The 16103-nt window shown below is 36.3% G+C and overlaps 1 protein-coding gene across 2 annotated transcripts in view; it reads left to right on the forward strand.

Moving 5' to 3' along the window:
- Positions 1 to 563: 563 nt before the first annotated feature.
- The window catches only part of slc25a21 (solute carrier family 25 member 21), a 180995-nt gene continuing 165455 nt past the window's right edge, over positions 564 to 16103 (forward strand). The window contains exons 1-2 of one of the 2 annotated variants that reach the window (XM_066694177.1): positions 564 to 716; positions 910 to 1001. In XM_066694177.1, coding sequence (XP_066550274.1) covers positions 932 to 1001 — 70 coding nt within the window. In that variant the 5' untranslated portion in view covers positions 564 to 716; positions 910 to 931. Of the gene's footprint in view, positions 717 to 783; positions 1002 to 16103 lie in introns of those variants that run through there. The other variant, XM_066694176.1, reaches the window with a different exon arrangement.

Raw genomic sequence — 16103 nt, forward strand, 5'->3', positions numbered from 1 at the left:
AGATATGCATTGGGTTGCAGGCACATATTTTATTTATTGGCATGTGTTTTTTTAAGTGCATGGGTTCTTAACCAGGGTCGACAATTCAACAGCACCCCTGGTTACAATTATGCTTTATTAATTTAGCATGATCAGTGTTTGTTTTGACAGGTTGGGTCAGGAATGGTTGTACTGTAGTCTTCTTCACACTGGAATATGTTGAAGGAGCAATACAAATACTAACACCGTTGTTCGTTTAAATATATTTCATCAATCTACTTAATATTGAATGTATTTTGAACATTTAAAAAAATGCTGACTGAAACATGTTGCGTCTTCTTTCAGGGAACACCATTCTACCGAATTATTTGAATTTTGGCACAGATGCTCCTCCCTATTCTAAAAATTTCGGGGTACATTATGTAGACTGGTGTCCCTTCAGCTTTGAACTAAACGCATTTCGTGTACGTGGTAAAAAGAAAATGTTTGAGACTAGTTATACATTAAAATGAAAGTGATGCAACCGCAACGACGACATGCATGGTTACAAACAATAAATCGACACTGCTTGTATTGCTTTACTAGCACTGCTGGGGGTTGTGCTGGTTTTGACAGCAGAGGGATACAGTGAACTGCTTTGCTGGGGGTTGTATTACAGTCACGCCGCTCAGCGCCCGTCCTGTCGAGTCAAACTGAGCTCAGGTCCCGGATTTCTCTCGCCGGCGGCGGCGGCGCAGGTACCTGGTCACCTGAGACAAGCAGCCCGGCTGCTGTGAACACACATCACTGTCTCTTGTTAATGTCCCCCGAGGAAAACACGCTGAAGCTTGCGTTACTGTCATTAGCAGCCATGCTTCACAATGACTCACTCATTGTATCTGCGTCCAGCAATGCATGCATGAACTTTTTTTTTTCCTTTTTTGTACTCAGGTTCAACAAGGTCCAGACGAAAATGTCTGAAAAAAAGCAGCAGAGTTTTCTGAGGGAGGCGTCTCACCAGATAATGGCTGGTGGCTCCGCGGGTAAGTGATTAAAATGTTACGAAGTTAGTATGAATTGACTAAGTATATCGTGGTGTTGTGCAATACAGTGCGTATCGCATAACCCAAATCCTTTCGTTACTTTTTGTATTCGTTCTTCATAGACGTCCTAGGTCCATATGGTTGTGGAAGTTGTCCAGAAAAAAACAACCAGACCCTATGTTTAGTTAGTGTCATCTAAAATATGACTAGATGATAATCGGTTTGCTTATGTAGTTGTACAGTAGGAAAAAGGAGGAAGGGAGAAAAAAACAAAAAAACCGACAGGCAACACGGATGTGCGCGTTGAGAAACTGGAGACTTCTTGAAACTGCAGCCTTGGCACTTTGGTTCCACGCACATTTCAGTCCCTCTCCTTCTTAAACGGCAGGGGGAGCTTCAAAGGAGTTATCATTTGATCACATTAGTACATGCGTGTTGTATTGTTAAGCCCCTAGAACAAGAGGACTATATAGGAGTTAAAGTTATAATTTAATAACTCTAAATGTATCCGTTTAATCGATGGATGTAATCATAGACAATTCAGAAAACTGCGAGAGAAATGCACATTAGGTGACTTGTGTGCGCCCCCCTATTACATTGCAGTGGTTCTCAATCCTGGTCCTGTGGACCCCATATCCTGCTCTTTTTTTTTTAGCAGAGCTCTCAATTTCTTCATTACTAGTAGGATACTTAATTGAACCCTAATTTAACTAATAATCTGCCTAATCTGAACTGTCACATTATTTTAAACAGTTGTAGAGTTCATGTTAAATCTGAAAATAGATGGAACTTGAAGACTTCCAACTTTTCAACAAGTTAGGGTAACCCACTCATTCTGAATTATCCATACATGTCTGTGCATGCCTACCAATATTTCAGTAAATTGAATTTGTATGTGCTAGTAATGATTACTTTTAGCAGTAAAAACACTAATGATACATAGTCTTATGGCTTTAAGATACAATTGTCAGAGTTGTAGACACTGACAGGAAATACTACGAGAGTAAAACCTGCTGATCTACAATCAGTAGAACACTTTCTTATATGCATGCTGAGGTTTATTATTAATACATGCATATTTATGAATGTATTTATTGACATTTTTTTGTGTGAAGAGTATTCAGTATTGTGATATCAGCATCTGACTCCTGTAAACAAGCCAGCCACACACTGAATAGACATCTGAGCTCTATGAAAGAACAGAAGTCTTTACTACAGGGACGTGTGGACCATTAACTGATTTTGTTATTCACTTAGGAGCTCTAACACATCAAGATAAGGTGTAATATGTCAGTGAACTACAGCTTTTTGATATTCAGTCAAGATTTGAAGTTCATTGTGCATCTTCTCCCCCCGAGTCTTGATTAGTCCTGGAAAAGGCTTTTGACGGGGTTAGTTAGGAATTCCTGTATCAAACACTAAAAAGATTTGTTTTTAACGATAAATTAATTAAAGGAATTCAAACAATATACTTGGATCCACACGCACAAATAAAACAATTATGGCTGCACTTTAGATAGATTCAAACTGCAGAGAGGTACAAGACAGGGCTGCCCTCTGTCCCCTCTTCTGTTCTCCTTGTATATTGAACCACTGGCAAAATGGATAAGACAGACTCCAGAAATTAAAGGTATACAATTAAATGGGCAATGTAATAAAAATGCACTCCATGTTGATGATGTTCTAATATATATGTAGCAACCTGCTGCATCCTTTGAGGGGGTGTTAACTCTAATGGAGGAGTTTGGTAGGGTCTCGGGGTATAGACTAAATATATACATTTTTAAAAATGTAACATACAACTTTAACCCATCAGTCCAGTTGAATGAAAAATATAATTTGAAGTGGCAGTCAATGTCAATCAAATATTTGGAGGTATACTTATCAAAAGATCTCAAAATTATTTAATTTAAATGATAACCCCATGACCTCAAAAATTAAAGAAGATATTGCAAGGTGGAATTTGCTCCCCTTGTTAAATTGAATGTCTTGCCAAGGCTGCTGTATCTATTTCAATCATGGTCCATTGAGGTCCCATTGGGGCAGTTTAGCGAATGGGATAGACCCATTTCGAGATTCATTTGGAATGGCAAAAAGCCAAGAGTCAGATTTAAAACACTTCAGCTATCCAAAGAAAAAGGCGGATTGTATCCAGACTTATTACTGTGCTGCCCAACTGGGATGGACTGTAGAGGGTATTACTGCTATATGCACATTGATACGACAGGGTCAAATGGAGAGTTTTGAAAAGATAACAAGTTTAATTTAAAAAGACAGGATTTTTTCAGATACCTTCAAGTGAGACATTATTTAAGTAAATGTATAAGAACTAGGAGAACTGCTGCCTCTCAACAATCCAAGGGTTATTCAATGCCTTTGAAATCTTTTTATAGTACTCCCCTGAACTGTTCCTTTCTTGTGCCTGCGTACTTTATCCCGGGGTTGTTTTGAAAGCTCCTTGGTCTTCATGGCTATATCTTTGCTTTGAAAACACTACCCAACTCTGGGAGGGATATTCTGCCATTCCTCCAATAGCACAGTTTCTAGTGCAGCAAAAGAAGTTGACATCTGCTCTCTCTTCCTGATTGATTACTCCAGTTCATCCCAGAGGTGTTCTGTGAGATTGAGGTCAGGACTGTAAAGTGTTTTAATTGCTGTTCTCCTTTAATTTTCATAATAATCCCTGTTGAAGGCATAATAATCTTTGAAGGGGCCTGGAAGTCAGGGGCAGGGCTCATTTTAGTCTAAAGTACAATAGATTTGTCAATCATCTCCGACTCCACTGTGTTCCAAGGCTTGTACATTTAAAATAATTCTTAGATTTTTAGTTTTCAGTGCATACTTATGTCTCCAGCATTACTCTTTGGAGCTAAACTGGGATTGCATAATTGTCCGAGCTTTGTTGGGGAAACACAATAAAGTGACCTCATTCAGTGTTGTCACAACAAGTAAGTTTTTGCAGTGAAAGAAAAAAAAGAGTATCTCAAAGACATCTAAGTAATACAAAGAAACAAATATTTAATTCAGTTGCTAATAATATGTATATCCAAGATTTCTTTTAAAGTAACCTTTTAAAAGCATTCTTTTTTGTGACAATGTGGACACTTGCATTGCTGGGAATTGAATGACTAGAGTGATGTCCAAGAGTAGTGAAGGAATCAACATGACTTGAACACATGCTTCAAAACCAGAAACCTCAAGTGTAAAACCACTGCATACTTGTTGCACAGCTCAGGCTTTCTGGAATTACAGTGCAAATGTATTGCGTATGTGATCAGCCTTCTGTTCCTATTGTCGTGTGTAAGATTTCAGGAGCCAAGCCATCACTGACCAGAGGAGCGGTGTGTGAACAGGCCAGCTACATGATGAAGAAATTAGCCCTGCAGGTCCTATGAAATAGCAGCAGTTAAATTAAGCAATTAAGTTGTATCTGTGGAGGAGTGCCATGTTGGGTTGGTCCTACAGAATCTATAAAGGACTCTCGACTGATATATTGTGACCCTGTGCTATTGGTTTCAGCATGGATTTGCTGGGTTCAGTACAGATAGTTTAATTTAAATTATACAAAAGAACACAATCCTTCCTTTTTTTTTTGGAGGATGTTACAGCTGTTTCCGTTAGTTAAGTTCCATTTCTACATGTTCGTAGTTCCTACAGGGACCTGAAAATATGAGTATTGCAGATTAAATAAGTAATGGTATTATTTCTTAACAGCTGTTATTCTATTTTACGTATTCATCATGCGTGTGCAGAGTTTCTGCACTGGCTCATGTCATATGTCTTATGGTTTTAAGATGAGCAAAAAAGCTTGCACATGTGTTGGAGTGTAAAGCCGACGTATTTGTCATTTCACCTACTTTCTTTGAACTTGAGGTGAGTTCAGGTCAGAGCATTTTGAAATATACACTGTGTTGTTATTATCTGTCTTTGTACTTAACACAACAGAACTTTGCCACTCTTCAGCAACCTTGGAAAGATGCCCTGGTTAGTAATAGACTAAATAATAGGAAATAGACTAAAGTCCAAAATCCACAAACCATTTTCAGTATGTATTTACATAGATTTGTGAATATCATCTCTTAAAATAAAATTATATTCATTGATCTTTAAATATATCTATATGTAAAGGTATTACTTTAAGTTGTCTTGCTTCCTACTATTTAAATGTCCATTTAACCTCTTATGTCTGTAGGACGATCACAGGACCCTGGCTTATTTACTGTTTCCAAGTTCACAGGTTGTAATACCATTCAGATTTAAAGCCCTTAAAATAGGGAACAATCTGCCAGTTAGGCAAGTTCATTCCCCCTGCAGATTAAAAATATGTAAATAAATTGGGGTATATGGGCCTAATTAATACTTTTTTGTACAAATATCTAATTTATGTAACCATACAAGGATGACATCGGGACTGAAAGCACAGGCGACCTACCCCAGGGAAAATTCTGGTTAAGTAGCAGATAGTGGAGTAACTATAGCATAGTTAAGCTCCTTCCACACTAGACATTTGAACCCAAGCCACCCAGGGTCGAAAATCAAGTGCATTCACATTGTCATTTTCAACCTGAGATGAAACTCTGAAGTGTGAACTGAACTCACCCATGCTAGGGACTAGTGTTGAGATTTCCAACCCGGGACAAAGTACTCACAATGCAACTGACAATAAATGTTAAATTAATTGTAACCCATGTTTGTAGCACCAGGCAAAAAACACTAACAGGCCTGAACTCAGAGGTCAGTCATCCCCAGTACTGCACCGGGTCCACTCAACCCGGGATTAGATGGTGTCGTGTGAAAACAGCTTTAGTAAGAACCTGATTCCAGTATACAAAGACATTACTGTTTCTAAAGAGTGTGTTTTAATTGATGGCTTGTTTTTTAAATATTTTTTTACTTCAAAAATATAATGTGTGCTCTACTTCAATCTCCAAATTAAATTCTTTCTATAACATTTTTGTGTCTTGCTAGTTTTGCAAGTTTTTTTTTATTATTATTGCTTTCAGATTTAGCTTGTTTTATGTGGAAGCAAAAAGCTCTCGCATCATATTCAGTCACGGTGAGACTGCTTCATCTTAGTTTTGTACAAAATCTGACTGGGGTAGTATTTGAAGTTAAGGTATTTTGGAATGTTGAGATATTTACAGTGAGACTTTCTGGAAACAGTTTTATTTAGATGTCTTCATATTTTAATCTTGTGCAGGTTTGATATTATATAGAAAGGTATTTTATTTTATCCCTATCTTGCTGTATATTTCACCCTTAAAATGTAAAGGCTTAATGTTAAGCTGCTTTGCATAAAGGTGTGAAATCTTGCATCATTTTGAAACTTGGGCATGGGATTAATTTATGCATTCATTTTGGTAGCTGGTCATTGCAGTGCTATGTCTTCTAGGAAACCACAGATTGAAAGAACTGGTTCTTAGATTACGAAGTGCGGAGCAGGGGGAACGGCATGCAGTGCATTTCCTAACTGGACAGAACTCATTTGGATTTCTCTGTGATTATTACTTCATTAACCTTTTTATGGTGTATGGTCTATTTCTGCCATTAGAGTGAGTGCCTTCTGCTCCTCTCTAGGCTGTGTTTCTATAGAAGCCGCTGTCTGGAATGCTAACTGCACTGTAAAGTGCTGGACCCAGAGGAAAACAGAAAGGAATAAGAGCAGGCCTTCTTTTAACATGTCTTTGATCATTACCAAAAACGTGCTAAAATAGTTGTTGTATTGTAATAGTAGTCCAATAGTGGTGTAATGGTATTGTAAAATAGAGTAAAATATGAATTCATGTGTAGACCTTGGCTAATGAACAAAGTTATAAATTGAACAGTTTTTAAAAAAAAAAACTCAGGAAATGCTGTTTTCCAAAGCCAAACATTATGTACAGACTGCATAACATGCCCACTCTTAACTCGGAACAAAGAAGTCAAGAGTGGGGAAACACGTTTATTTATTTATTTTAACATATATTATGATTGTGATTTTTTTGTTTTGAAGAATATAAAATGTCAAGGACATTTTATTACTGACCCTGAACATTTAGCCTAAATCCTATTTACATATTATCTGAGTTTTATTAAAATGCAAACAATAAAGGAATTCCTTGAGGTCTAGATTAATTTCTAACAACATATTCCCTTCCTAATAATATTTATATTCCAATAACACACAAATGCTTCAGATTTATAATTAACATTTCATCCTGACTAACTCTCTTACAAAACCCTACCTAGTGCAACACCATTTCTGCATTTTTAAAGTTACTGTATTGCATTACAACTGTAATAACTTATTTTCAATAATTTAGTGCAACATTATATGCACATATCTACTAAATTGCAATATCTACAGTAGGTTTGAAATGCAATTCTCTAGAGCACTATACCCATATGATTTATTGCTGAACAATATATTAATTTGTATAAAATACGAAATAATTCTGCCTTGCATGCATTTTTTTACCTTGGTTAATTACTTGAAATGATTTAGATGCTTGGACATGTGTATGAGTGTATGGCCAAAGGATAAAGCAAAACATAAAGATAAAACATCTGGCATCAAATTGCAGATCTTAACAGACAACCTCTAGAACTTTTTTCCAGCAGAATTTCCTATACTGTTTCTTCAGCATATTAGACAACATTAGAAAAACATCCTTGAAGTCTCTGAGGTCTTATTAGCTGAATGAAGTGCTGAGAAGTTACATTTTATCCACAATGCATGTGTGTTCCGTGACCTATGCAACTACAGACTGTGCTTGTTGTTGATACTCAGAGAAGTCTTCTGGGAAAGGAATGAGGCCTGATTGCATTTTGAAATGGCAGGAACCCCCAAAACATTGAGTTTGGAATATCTGTGAATTGTGTCCATTTGGAGGGGATATTTTACAATACAGCATAAAGGCAGACCAGCTGTACTGACCAGTGTGCATCAGTGGTCTCAGTATGATGTTTTTCAAATTGTACTTTAGATGGCACTTTTTTAAAACCTCAGCTTTCATGGGATACCAAACACTTGGCAAACAACACAACAGTGAAGAGTAAACATGGGATTAAAGAGAAGCACACGGATTTGGTGCCAGAGGGGTTTGTCAAGCTTAGGTTAAATTTAGTTAAATAAAATGATTTCATGATTTGTTTTTTATCTCAAATTGTTTATTTGTTCTATGCTTTAATTTCAGAGTACATTGACACATTAAACTACATAAATTTAAATAAAAACTGGAAAAATTGAAGTGTTCTAAAACTTTTGGTGGGTAGTGTACATTGAAAAGTTATAGTCTTTTGATCATCCTATCAGTGCATGATAGGGTTATATTTTTGTGGTGTATAGTACCTGATGTAGGCTACCTGATGACAAAAGCTCTAAAGGCAAGTACAACATGTGCTGAGCTTCTAAAGGCACAGATCCCTTGTCCTGGTAGAAATATGATTCAGGCATTGTCTTCCAGGAGGTTTTTACCTCCATAAATTTGAATCTGCAAAGCTTTTCCTCCACTGTAAATAATTTTTCATAAAATAGCTTTTTTCCTATTGTTTCTCTTCCTTTTTCCTATAATTCTACTTTCTCAATGCTCCTTTTCTATATTACCTATAATTATTTACCTGGCCTATCAGGTAAATAAAGAGCCATGTTAAATGATTGCAATCTTCTATTATTCAAATTTAGGCTGGAATTAACTGAACATTTTAACCCACCTGCTAATAGAAAACTACAACTTTGTGAAACTTGGTGGCTTCATTTTTGGCAAATGCTTTTTTCTACTCCTAAATGATACCACTATGGTATACAGGTATGTAATTGCTGTTAGCAGGTGTGTCAAAGTTTTGATTGAATCTGTCCCTTAGTTGCTTAGAAGGAGTAAATAGGTTTGGGAACAGTGATTGATTTATGTATTCATTTAGTGCATTAGTTGTTAGGTTATTCTACTCAATTCAAGTCCTCCACCTGTTGTAGTGGCTATATCTTGCATCTCATATCTCATGTCTGCTTCGTTGATTAACTTTATGCCTTATGTTTGTGCTATCCTACATTTTTATTTACCTGGTATTAATCTGAATAGCACAAGTACATGTGTACATTTGTTACAGTCCTGTGTACGTTATGTAATGCACTTGAAGCTGAGTCAGCAAATAAAGGCGTATGGTAAATAAATTAATGGACCTAATTAATGAAGCCATTGAGGGATTATTACTATTTTTTTATTTTTTATTGTATTTGATTACAACCAACAAACTGAACTCCAAACATTAGGGATAATGGATTCCCTTCACCTCTCACCAGTCCATTTGTTTCCATAGTTTCATTGCAACTGCTACAAAGTTTTGCAGCTCTACGTCAATTTGAAGTGTTAATAACTGTGCTCACTTCATTTCTACCACCCTGCTGGGTAAAACAAGATCCAAATGATTGTATAGTGAAGTGCAGCTCCATCGTCCAACCAGCACTGATTGTGCGGATTTGTGTTGCACTTCCCCCATCTCTCTTTCTCACTCTGTATGCAGTCTTAAGTATGATTAAACATTTCACTGGATTAAACTGCAGCAGACTGAAATACTGAAACTGACACTGCACCTGGAATCACTGAACGCACATACAACATGCAGAAAGTGTAAGAGAATTCAGTAGCTGAGCTCCAGAGAGCAATATGGAGCAAAAACGGGTACCCTCACAATATAAAAACTAACCGAAGCCGAACTTGTCCACAAGAAATATTGAAAACATGAGCAATCGTATGTAAAGGCATTTGGAAAATTGCAACAGCTTTCTTGGCCATTTATTATTGTGTTATGTAATGTATGAAAACATTTTTTTGTCCATACTTTGAGCTTTCTTGGAGTGCAATTGTCATCTGATCTCACCTTAGACAAACACTCTGCCTGCATATTAATGTTAGTAAAGCAGGCCTATCATCTACATGACTCTGATATGGTTTTGAAATATGCCTCTCCTGTGTGGGTTGGACTGGCATAATCAAAGAGGTAGTGGAGTAGCAATATAATTCAGAAATTACATTGTGGCAGAAGAACTCAAATTAGAAACGTAATGTTTGTGGGTTAGTTATTACATTATGCTTTGAAGTGCACTGTATTATGTAAATTTGAATTTGTATTGTTTGATGCCTTGTACTGAACTGTATTTTCCCACTTTGTATTGCGCTTATATTTTGTAAGTCGCCCTGGATAAGGGCATCTGCCAATAAATAAATAATAATAATAATAATAATAATAATAATAATAATAATAATACAGACAATCTTGGCAGGACAGGTTATTCAGAGGTACTTGTATAATATTGTTGTGTTCAGTTGTGGGCCGACACCTGGCAGATTAAATTTAATGTGGACAAGTGCAAGGTATTACATGCAGGTAAGAGAAATGTCCACTATAATTACACTATGGGAGGAATAGAACTAGATGAAGTAACGCATGAGAAAGACCTAGGAGTCTACGTGGACTCCTCACTTTCTCCATCCAAACAATATGGGGAAGCAATAAAAAAGGCAAACAGCATGTTAGGGTATATTGTCAAAAGTGTAGAATTGAGAACAAGAGCAGTAATGTTCAGATTGTTCAATGCACTAGTTAGAGCTCATCTGGATACTGTGTACAGTTCTGGGCTCCACACTTCAAGAAAGATATTGCTGCTCTAGAGGCAGTTCAGAGGACAGCAACCAGACTTATTCCAGGTCTGAAGGGAAAGTCCTACTGAGAGACTGAGGGAACTGAACCTTTTCACCCTGGAACAGAGGAGACTACGTGGGGACTTGATTCAAGTCTTAAAAATCATGAAAGACATCGACCACATCAAACCAGGGGAGCTTTTCCAGATCAGCAGGGACACACGCATCCGGGGACACAAATGGAAATTGGGCTTCAAGGCATTCAAGACAGAAAACAGGAGACACACTCAGAGAGTCGTCAGAATCTGAACAAACTCCCCAGTCATGTGGTTGAAGCGACAATTTGGGAACATTTAAAAATAGACTGGCTAGTATCCTTGGATCACTTAGTTATTAATGGACACCAAACAAGCACGATGGGTCGAATGGCCTCCTCTCGTTATGTTTCTTAAGTTTCTGATATATTGGAAATGTATATCTTTTTCTGATGCATTTGCTCTTTCCTGAGTGATCCACATGGTGGCGCTGTTGTTGTTTCTTTGTGAGTTTACCTTTTTTTTAAATATTTGCAGACCTGGAAAACACTGGGGAATTCAGCTGAAACTTTGCAGTGAAGAAAAACTCATCTCAATTAAATTAATGATTAATTAAACTAAGAAACTGAACCTCTTTTAAAAACTGAAGATAAATAAACAAACAAGCCAAGAAGCAATACGTACATGAATATAAAATAATCCAGGACCTGTAAGTACTGGTAATGTATGAGGACCATAACCAAACCTTAATAAATGTTTGTTTGCTCGCCATATATGTTTTTTTTATTTTTTTATGTGGGCATAATGTATACCTATTTATATATAGGTTTGTAAAATATTTTTTAAGACATAAATCACTATTGAGATGTATAGTAATACAGAAATGTCTGGAATGAGTATTGTGATATTTCAGGCAGTGGATTGAATACATTTGTCTGACAGAATTCATGTGGTGTGATGCTTTGCGGTACATTAGAGTTGTAAATTATGTACAGAGAAAACGGGTAACTAAAGGCTGGGTTTTAAGTGTGGAGTTTTCATAAAGAAGCACTGCTCTAAGGCAAGCTAAACAAACTGTATTGCTCTCGGTTTCCATGGTAGATCTTTGAATGCCTAGGAATTGCAGGGATTTGTGTATGTGCTCAATAAAAACACGGCTCTTGGAATCTCTTAAGGGAGAACACATTTTTTCAAAAATGTTTATGTGCGGTTGCTCGTGAAGGTAGGGTGATTGAAGGATGTTGAGGAGGGGGGGTAGGGATCTCAGAAATAATTCATTGCACGTGCTTATGACTGATTCTTTTCCTCCTTTTTTCTGTGGGAAAGAGCTTAACCATGAAAACATTGAGTAGCTTTTGTTTGTGTTACTGTTGGAGAAAACAAAATGAAAAGCAGTTTCATGTTAAGGTATATGAGGTTAATGATTCTGGAGAGAGTAATCCGTTTGTTAGCATCTTTTGGATCCTCAAATGAGTCAGTGTTATAACATCTCATTGGTGACAAATTCTTTAGCTTCTGTCTTTGTCCTTGTTCACTTTTCTCAGTCCTAGATGGTTTAACTGAAATATTTTTAAAGAAGACTTTGCACAGGAACTATATAACTTTAATATGGATATTTACATTGATGGTACACATGGAGTAGCCTATACAAAATAATTTTCTTTCCTTACAGCTTTACACATGGCATCAATACAAATGAATTACTTTTCAATGTTCAATGTGTTTTCTGTATTATTCTGATATTTGTTTGGGGGGTAATTTAAAATGTACAATAATGATTACAAACAAGAGAAGACCATTCACCCCATTTTGTTGTTTTAAATATCTGGTTTGTAAATTAATTTGCCTTATTTTATCATAGTATGTAACTCAAAAGCAGAATTGTCTGTATAACCAATGCATTTCTTTTATAGTTTTATTACATATGTTTCTTTCTTTCAGTCTATCTATGAATAATAATAATACAAATAATAATGAATAATACTAACACATTTCTCCCTAAAGTACAGTTAATTGAATCTCAGTCCCTCCTGCAGCAACCGCGTACTTTGTTGTGAAATATATCTACTTACAGGTTTAGTGAGTAAATTAAGCTGTATTGATTTTATTGTTACCTTTTAGGATGTTGGAAAGTGTGTAACAAGCCCTACACATAAACCCTGATAAACAAATGTTTATCTGCTTTGGCAAACATGTGAGAATTCCCCCATTGGACAATATGACAATTGGCTTTTTATTTTGAAAACCGCAGTGCAATGGCCACTTTTTACAGCAATACAAGCAGACTCCCTAATTGTCGCTTGTTCTCGTGTTTATCCATGCAGTCTCAGAAATGTCAATAACAGTGATTAGGGAATCCACGGCCTGGCTCAAAGGATAATTGGTTTGTATTTAGGTAGAGTTGTTTGCAGCACGGTGGATGGGAAATCAGATTAGAACAAAGACATGCCACATTAGTCAATGGTCTTCATGATGGGCTTGTATCAGAAACAGTGCTAATAAACCTGAAGATTGCTTATTGGTTCCTAATGTAAAACTATCATGTGATAGTGATACACATACAGATTACAGGAGGTCATGTATATACCTCGTGCTTTGCTTCATTCTAATAGTTTGAGTGTGTTGTAACTAAATGCTCAGGTATACATTTGAAAAGTAATCTGTATAATTCAAGCTGTGTGTTAAAAGTGCTGCTGATATACCTGTTATTAACATTGTTTTCAATATGTTATGCTGTTGAGGTTCATAGTGATACAAACTGATTTAAAGCAATAACAATACAAAGAAAATCTCAACCAAAAAAACTGCTTATAGAAATCAAAACAAATCTTAATATTAAATTCAAATAATACTGAGATTTATTTATTTTTGTGCACTATTGGGGGACAATCTCTCCTTGGAGACGGAAGCACACACTGTCACAAAATCTGAGGATTTGTTTCTGAAGTCTCAAAAAGAGCCTTTTTCTCTACATTTTCCAATTGTGTGCATTGGAATCCCATCCGGACATCCACAATCTTCAGAAAACAGTCAGTAAGTCTCACCTCCAGAAATAAAAAGAAAAGGGTTTTTCCATGTATTTATCATTTGGAATCCAATTAAGCTTTTCAAGTCTGAGTCAAGTCTGACAGACTGAACCTTCAGACAAACAGAATGCCAAAGCTGTATTCAAAGCATCTGAAGATTAATTTCAGTTTGGTAGGTAAACATGGAATTAAACTGGGCCACAAGAGCACAACTTGTGCAGTCTTGATAGGTACAGATTCATGTAGGAAGTCTTCAGGAGGCTGGCTCAGTCTGTCTCTGCCGTGAACAAAGATTAAGGCTACCATCTCCCCATCTGATAAATTACGCACATTTTCTGTGTTGACTTAAAGTTTAAGAGGAATTTGATTTTGATATACTGTTATCACTAGAATATTAATGGTTAGTTAAGCTGTACAGCGTGAGGGAAGATCAAATAGTCCTACATATTCTCTGGAAGTCTGGAAGAATTGTTTTCTAAATAGGAGGGTTTAAAAAAAAAAATCCCTTCCTGTTAAATAATATAAGAAATAAACAAACAGAATCTTAGTCCTCCATTGCAACCTGACTAACAACTTGAATTAGATCTAGAACCTGCTCTGTGCAGAGTTAGGGGAATAATAAAACTCCAGTCTCCACTGTGAGATGCAAGACTGGACAGAAATGTCTAAGCCTGTGGAAGTTCTGTTGTACTCTTTTTCAAGCAACTGGGGAAGGTTATGAAGGATTGCTTCTGCAGTAAAATAGGAGTTTTGAGGCAAGTTGTAATTGGGTGTACTATTACTAGAAGTAGCTATCTGCAAAACTGTAACTAATCACCAAGTTGAACAAATAACTACTGAATACGGCCACCAGAGATGGCATGTATATACTTGAACCTAATGGCTGTTACTGATCTTGCTTTCCTCTACACTCCAAACTAAAAGACTAAACTTTATTTAAAGACAGCTTCCGCCTTTCCTGAACATAATTTGTTGGAACTTTTGGGATGCTGTGAATAAATAATTTTTCAGCTTGCTTAAATGAATCAACATAGCTTGTTTAAAATAGACTGGAAATGTTATGAGGATTATTCATTGACATAGATGTCCACAATAAATAAGTGTTTCCTTTCAGATGGCTGATAGCTCCCCTCAATCAGGACCGAATTAGTTCTAATATTTATTTCCAGAAACAATTGTACATGTTTAGTAGGCTTTGATTTAACTCCCAGTGGACATGTTGTAGACAGATGTTTAGATGACCTCATGTTTGAAGTAATGTTGTTTTTGGAAGCATGCTTTAGCGTTCCTTTAAATCTTTCCTTATAGGCTAGACTTTGTGTCTCATGTGAGAGAGGATAGATAAAGCAAATGTAATATGCTCAGCAACCTCCAGTCATTTATTTATTCATACCTGATGCACACAGGTATAATTACTGTTATTTACAAACACTTTTTACAAATTGTAATGACATGGAAAAAGGAAGCTATAGATTGAAGTAAGTGGAGACATCTTGCGGAAGCCTTCATACAGCAATGGATCGATATAAGTGGCTGCTGCTGATGATAGAAGACTATATTATCAGTCTTATAAATTATTTACAAGACACAATTAATCGGCATAAGATTTCATATCCGAATTTTCCAAGGTGAACCGAATAAGAGGTATGCTTGTTGAATCCATTGAAATCAGTCAAGTATTGTTGGTTGGGATCTGGGTTTGAAAGCTGGGGCCTGTAATTGTATTCTGCTCCAAAGACTCTAGTGCTAATTACTGTTTTTACTAAACTAGGAACACTGTCATCCCTGATTTTCAACAGGAACTTAACATGTTACCCTTTTAACACAATGACTAAAGAATAAATAAGCCAATCAGTCATTTTGAGTCAGCTTTTTTTTTTTTTGTAGTGGTGAGACCCCTCTCAAAGCGCTTTGCTAATTAATTCATTAAGGTTTACTTCACTGCTTCAATGTGAAAGAAATACAAATCTGTAAACTATTGAGGCCAGGATCTGTAAAAGCCAATCCTCCTTTCTTTCACATGATTAAAGTATTACTTGTTTTCTTGGAGTATGGGAGTAAAGTCTTTGTTCGCTTTAGGTTGTTTTGTTATATTGTTGGAAATCTTTCCCATTATGGCTGAGTTAGCAGCAGTCAAACACCCTTCAGTGCCTAGCTATTCTGAAATGAAAAATTGTGCCCGTTTAAAAAATATAGTATTATTAATAATAATATTGGAAGTAATGTTTTCGTATCGAGACATTGTTTGTTGTTTCCGAATACAACCTTTCAGGAAGATTTATTCTGGTAGGTCTTAATGTATTGCCTTAAAATGGACTGCTGACGTTATCTTAATAAGTGATTTATAACTGTTCTCATAATTTCTTTGACTGAGCGACCTCTGAAAGAAAGTGCAGTGGATTCAAAGGAAATTATGGAAAGTTG

This window comes from Amia ocellicauda, chromosome 21 (assembly GCF_036373705.1).
Source record: "Amia ocellicauda isolate fAmiCal2 chromosome 21, fAmiCal2.hap1, whole genome shotgun sequence".
In the NCBI taxonomy this organism is placed as follows: domain Eukaryota; kingdom Metazoa; phylum Chordata; class Actinopteri; order Amiiformes; family Amiidae; genus Amia; species Amia ocellicauda.